Source organism: Etheostoma spectabile, chromosome 24 (genome assembly GCF_008692095.1).
Source record: "Etheostoma spectabile isolate EspeVRDwgs_2016 chromosome 24, UIUC_Espe_1.0, whole genome shotgun sequence".
Taxonomy (NCBI): domain Eukaryota; kingdom Metazoa; phylum Chordata; class Actinopteri; order Perciformes; family Percidae; genus Etheostoma; species Etheostoma spectabile.
In genome coordinates, this window is record NC_045756.1 from 82,290 (window position 1) to 89,350 (window position 7,061).

Consider the following 7,061-nt stretch of genomic DNA (forward strand, 5'->3'; position numbering starts at 1 on the left):
GGGGGGGGGGGGGGGGGGTTCTCACTCCATTCACTCCATTGAAAAGGCTTGCGTGCACAGGTTGAAGCTCACCTTTGAGTTGCAGCTGCAGTTTGATTGGATGTGATTGGTAGTCTCAAAGGTAAATAGAGCTGCAAAGATTAATCACACCAGTCAGTCTGAATCATGAATCAACAACTATTTTAATAACCGACTTGATTCATTTTGTAAAAGGTAAAAAACGCTTCTTATTTCCAGCTTGTGCTTTGGGGAACACTGACATTTTTTTATTTATTTTTTAACTATTTTCTGACATTTTGTAGATCACAACAACGAATCTATTAATCAAGAAAATAGTCGTCAATATAAGTAATCGTTAGTTTCAGGTCTAAAAGGCTGCAACCATTTTGAGCTTATTGTAATGAGTGTGAAAGAACAGGGCTGTAGTCAAGTCCACCTTTGTCGAGTCAAAGACCAGGACTAGTCGAGTCCAAGTCAAAACCGAGTCCAAAAATGTTCGAGTTCGAGTCAAGACCGAGTCCAAGACAGAGTCCAAGACAAGACGGAGTCCACAAAGGTTCGAGTCCAAGTCAAGACCGAGTCCAAGACAGAGTCCAAGACAAGACGGAGTCCACAAAGGTTCGAGTCCAAGTCAAGACCAAGTCCGAAGAGGTTTGAGTCCAAGTCAAGACCGAGTCCAAGACAGAGTCCAAGACAAGACGGAGTCCACAAAGGTTCGAGTCCAAGACAAGACGGAGTCCACAAAGGTTCGAGTCCAAGTCAAGACCGAGTCCAAGACAGAGTCCAAGACAAGACGGAGTCCACAAAGGTTCGAGTCCAAGACAAGACGGAGTCCACAAAGGTTCGAGTCCAAGTCAAGACCAAGTCCGAAGAGGTTTGAGTACAAGTCAAGACCAAGTTCAAAAAGGTTTGAGTCCGAGTCAAGACATAGTCCAAAGAGGTTTGAGTCCGAGTCAAGACCGAGTCCAAAAAGGTTTGAGCCAGAGTCAAGACCGAGTCCGAAGAGGTTGAGACAGAGTCAAGACATAGTCCAAAGAGGTTTGAGCCAGAGTCAAGACCGAGTCCTAAGAGGTTGAGACAGAGTTAAGACATAGTCCAAAAAGGTTTGAGTCCGAGTCAAGACCGAGTCCGAAGAGGTTGAATCCGAGTCAAGACCGAGTCCGAAGAGGTTGAGACCGAGTCCAGGACAGAATAAAGGTCTTATGCATGACAGTATCAAGACAATCATTTTGGGTTTCACTTTCTCTCCAATATTATTATCAACATAATAAAGACACCTGGACTCGGTCCAGACCAGAAGCCACACTGGGCAAGACCAGTGGCCGAGACCAAGACAAGTCCGGTCTCGAGTCTCGGACTCGAATCCAAGACCTGGATTCGAGTCCTACAGCCCTGCAAAGGAATTCAATGAAAGAGCTGCAGGTAGAGGAAGACGTGATTAAACTCCTTACCTGCTGTGAGCTGCTCTCTCCAGGCTCCCTCGTTTCTTCCTCTCTTCTGTGATGCAACCCTCCACTTTCTCACCTCCTCGCCTCACCTCTCCTCTCCTCTCGGTCATTTTGGGAATTTGCACCGTGGAGATCAGCTGTCAGACTCCATCAGGATCCCAGAGACTTTGAGGCTCTGCCAGGAGTAAAACTTGTGACCTGACAGCCAGAGGATAGTTATTCACATTTAGTCACTTTGTTTGATTTTACACTGACGTTCATCAGTATTAGTATATTTGATTTTTATCCCCCCCCCTGTCACAAAGTTGTGAAAGTTAAATTTCACATGTCAAACACATTTTACGGTCATGGTTGGCGATGCTCAACACTTGTGTGGTGTCTTCTGAGACTCTGGAGGACCTTTATCACGTAGATGTGAGCATGTGAGCAAAGGAAAATCAAAGGAAAAACAGGCAACAAAACCCGAAAACATTTAGTTTATAATTGAACAGAAAACAGAAAAAATGATCAGTATATATTGTTTAAGTTATGGATTATTCAACCTGTTTTATTTGCCTTTAACAGACACATTCTTGGATGTTTTCTCCACCTAAAATAGACATTTATGGAGTTAAAATCAAGACTTTCTGAAAGAATGACAATGCTCACAGCTGGTTTTATTTCAGTATCCGTCAGTTCAGGGTCAGATCTTTTCAGATTACCCCTTGAGATTATAACTTGAGTTTTCCTCTCAATCCCTGTGTTGTTGTAATTCAACCTTTAGTGTGTCCTCCTGTCTGTCTGTCTTTGTTCTCTACCTCTACTCCATCAGGAAATGCTGAATAGAGAACATCAGTGTAGCCCTGTGACATGGCGGTCTGTACCTTTTTTAAGGATTAACACGTGTTGGTTAACGTCGCCATCTTGTGGACAGATGTTTTCTTTCAGCTTCACAGGTATAAAAAGACAAGAATTAAAGAAATCAATAATTTCATTTAGTTTGATTTAATTAAAGGCAGCAACAGAGTTGAAGAGGACCAAAAACTGTCAGTTTCACACACATTCGACCCTATAACAAACAAAACCTCTGCAAACCTGAAGAATTATTCATCATCTCACATGTGGAGCATCTGTGACCTTGCTGTGATAAAAACTCTGATGGATGAACTCGGGTGGAGGCTCGGCTGCTGGCAGAGGTCCAGCTTCCTCCTCCCTCCTCCCTCCCTCCTCCCTCCTCCCTCTCTCCTGAGTCACGATGACACTGTGGCTGTCCCTCATCTCTGACTCCACCCAGCAGCTCCACCTCCAGAGCGACCCCTCCCTTCTCTTCTTCTCATTGGTTGTCCTCCTCTGATCCTTTCCTTCATCACGTCTCTCCATCCCCTCCCTTCCACTTCCTCCTTCCCGGTCCTGGCTGGAGGGACGGAGACAGAAAGACGGATTTGTATAGAAGCACATGCTCCCAGACAGGTGGAGGGGGGGGGAGGGAGGCCAGCTTTCGCCCATCTTCTTCTTCTTCTCTTCTCATCTGGAGGGGAAAAAGAGATGTGAGGACCACAGAGGACTGGAGGACCGTCTGTCTGCGTGCCCGTCTGTCTCTCTGCCGGCATGCTGAGGAAGCTGGTCTGCAGGCGGATCTGCTCCTGTAAGCTGCCGCTATTCCTCTGGATACCGGGATACAGAGGGAGGAATGGAAATAGATGGATGGGAGGAGAAGGGGGAGAAGGGAGGAGAAGGGGATGCCTGGTGTGTCGGAGGCTGTAAACCCAGGAGGAGGATTGGTTGGACTGCATGCAGCTGGATTGTTGTGGGGACAATGCCCAGGGCGTCTCTGCCTCTGAGCAAAGTTAAGGGGTCTGAGTTAAGGGTCTCTGTTGTGGAGTTTTGGGAGAATTAGATAGATGGATAGATGGATAGATGGATAGATGCATAGCCTTTATTATTAGACTTATGGTCCATAAAATACAACAACAGAAAAACATACAGATACTCAAGACAGACGCCAATTAAATAAGACAGCTACACCAGTAATCCCATAAGGGGGACTGGTATCGCAAAGCCCTGAACCAGTAAAAAAATTAGTTTTATGTGAAGTGAAAGAACCTGTCTGGGTTTTCTGGGGTACATTTAAACTGAATAGTTAGATTTTGTGTTCAGGTCTGACTGAGTCAATGTGTTTTCAGACAGTTCTGTTAGTGTTACGAGTTATGTTTCTGATGCATGTTGTCATCTGTGCTGAAGGTGAGATATTATACATATATATATCTCTATATATAGAGATATATATATATATCTCTATATATAGAGATATATATCTCTATATATAGAGAGATATAAATATGATTGCTGCAGGGATGACTTATTTTTGTAAGACAACCTGGTCGATAGCCTCGCCCTGGTTTCCTTCATTAAAAGCGAGTTGGATTATTGCGAAAAACAGTCTCTGTGGAAGACAAATGTTTATGATCCTTCACATATGAACACCAGTTTGATGATTTTTAAGTGTAAATGCAGTCGTCAGAAGTAAACCGCTAACATTAGGCCCTAAACTAACCGTACCTTGGTCGTATGACTCGACCGTTTCCACTAATAAGCTTAAATAACTTATAATTGGATTTTGCACGCTACCTATAAATTGGTCTGTCTATAAATTATAAAGTTTGAGTTTGCAGGAGCGTGACAAGGCTGTTAAGGCTGTCTAGTGAGAGGCGACGTGAGTTTGGGTGTTTGGCGTGATGAGGTTTAATGTTCCCAGCAACCTCTGTAGTCTCATTTAGCCGTCGTGATAGCAACCGGCTTTTATAAAGACACGTAAAAGCTCCAAAGTTCACATTTTCATGACATATTGTATGTGGTAAAACAAAATGTGAACATCTTTTAAGCCTGTGTTAACTGCAGATCTTATTTTTTTAGGCATGTAACCATAAACCCCATTCAAATAGTGGTGAGGACTTCAACTCCCATGATCCCACGTCTTTTGTTATCACTTTGATTAAGAGACCCCTAGGCAGAAAATCAAATATTTATAATATATGTCATGTTGTTTAGATGCTAACTCTCTCTCTCTCTCTCTCTCTCTCCTCTCTCTCTCTCTCTTCTCTCTCTCTCTCTCTCTCTCTCTTTCAACTCTCTCACTCACTCACTCACTCCTCTGTCTCTGTATCTCTCTACACACACGTCACTCTTCACACACACAGACAACACACACCACACACACACACACCACACACAGTCACTCCACTTGCTCACAACACAGTCAGTCTCTCTCTCTCACCACCACTCTCTCTCTCTCTCTCTCTCACACACACACACAGTCACCACAGTCACTCAATCTCTCTCTCACTCACCACACACACACACACACAACCAACACACACACAACACACACACACAACACACTAGCTCACACACAGTCACTCACACAACAGTCAGTCTCTCTCACTCATCACTCACTCACTCACTCACTCAGTCTTCTTTCTCTCACACACACACAGTTACTCACTCACCACTTCTCCCTCTCTCTCTCTCTCTCTCTCTCTCTCACGCACACACGCACACACACACACACAGTCACTCACTCACACACACAGTCACCTTGTGTGTTGGTATTGAAAGGTGTTGCATCGATCTTCCTTTCTGATCCTTCAAGTAGGAAAAAAACTGCAACCTGATGACTGATGTGTTGGCTGCGTGCGTGCATGCGTGCGTGCGTGTGCACGTGCACGTGCGTGCGTTTGTGCGTGCGTGCGAGATAATGAAAGAGGATTGATTGCTAGCCGGGCAGATTCCTGCGCTCATGTGGCACTCGATTGTCCCCCACAGGACACATTCATACACACTGGGCCTCTTTGATTGTTATTGTTATGTATTTGTTTACTGAGAAATTAAAAGTCAGCGTACATTACATCAACAAGAACGATTGTTTACATCCAACAAAAACAACCAGAAATGGTTATTTAGGGGTAAAAATCCAGAAAATGTCTGTTCTGGAGAGTTTGTTGCTTTTCTTTGTTTTATTGTTGTTGTGAGCGTTAACGGATCATCTTCATGTTTTGAACTGGTGACCGAACATAATAATAAATCTGATTTATCTGAAATATCAGCCAGACTTAAGAAAACATTCTTCGCTAGTTTGTGACATTCGTAGGCCAGAAGTTTAATTGATGAAGAAGATCCAATTTCAGAAACAAAGAGAACAAGCTTCTTTATCAACTCAAGCACGATTTACAAAAACAAATCTTAAGAGTAAAACTTTTCTTTTGAGAATCTGTTGGAGAATTGAATCTAGTCGTATAACCTGTACACAAAGTCAGAATTATAGCACAACCTTTTTTATTGTCCTGGGGTCCCTCTGGGCTTCTTACTGGGAACACTGGACTAATTGTTGAGTTTGCAGTGGTGGCATTGTGTCTCCTCCTCCTCGCCATCGTTAGCCAGTTTGATGAAGAGGGTGGTGACCTAGGAATGTGAGTTACGCCCTCTGGAGCAACTAAACGTCAGCGAAAAGTCAAAAAATGCAGGAATGTCAGAGTCCGCCTGCCGGCTTTTCACTGAAGAGTCATTCTTCCTCTTCCTCCTCCAGACAAAAACTTTGAGGATGAAGACTCGGGGGACGGCGGCCGTTCCTTGTCCTCTTCCAAAGGAGCCTCGCTACCTGAGAAGAAGACGGTGAGCATGGGGTCATTTCGACGCCAGGCCTCCGCCTCCGGCACCAAGTCTGCAGGTCAGAGTCCACACCGCCTTCTCACGTGTCACCATGCATCGCTATAGAAACAGCGCCATCATGGCTAGAAGTAGGACGGACTCAGAAACTCAGTCTGTTGTGCCACAAATTATTTAAAAAAAAAAAAAAAAAAAGCAAATTGATGGCTGTTGGTCTGAGCCGAGTCATTCATGGCTTCCCAGTTGCTCTGAGCAGCACATCATTTAATTAAAACGCCTCATTTTTGACAACATTTTAAATGAGCTTCATCATACTCGCAGTAAAATTTAAACAATTTGCACGAGAAAAAAAAACTGCACAGATGTGCATAAATGTGCAGGAAGATCAGAAAGCACTTACTCATTATATAAAGTAAAATTCACTTTGTCATGTGACATGAAACGGAGGTTAAAGTTGTTTAAAACCCATTTATCTTTCTGCTAAATAAGATGCTTGGTGACCTACAGATTAGATGTTTCCTCCATGAATTAAATTGACATGAAGTTATGAAATGATGTTGAAGAATTCCCCCTGTCTATATATACGTTTTAGGGAAACAAAACATAAAAAGTCGTAGTAATTGAAAGCTTCTGATGGGATTTAACCAACAACTAAAAAGGTAGAGCGGCGTCAAAGTGTCCTTCAGCAGGTTAGGGATCTCTTAATCGGGGGTTTGGGGGTGTGATCAAGACTGTATGTGTATTGGTGAATAAAAAGCAAAATATGAAGCATTTATTTAATAAATTGTGTGACCCTGGTGTCTGTAGGGAGGGACGGGTCTGCTGCTGGAGCTGTGGATGAAGAGGACTTCATCCAGGCCTTTGAGGACGTCCCCACAGTGCAGGTATTCCATAAAATATCACCACATTTATCAAAAAGAGAGCTGAGCCAGAAGGCAAAGCTCTCGATCTACCGGTCAGTGTTGGTTCCTA

The 7,061-nt window shown here is 43.7% G+C and overlaps 1 protein-coding gene across 1 annotated transcript in view; it reads left to right on the forward strand.

Moving 5' to 3' along the window:
• The window catches only part of LOC116673800 (CLIP-associating protein 1), a gene marked incomplete in the record, with an annotated part of 89,945 nt that overhangs the window by 22,658 nt on the left and 60,226 nt on the right, over positions 1–7,061 (forward strand). Inside the window, 2 exon segments of the mRNA XM_032506069.1 lie at positions 6,010–6,150; positions 6,897–6,973. Coding sequence (XP_032361960.1) covers positions 6,010–6,150; positions 6,897–6,973 — 218 coding nt within the window.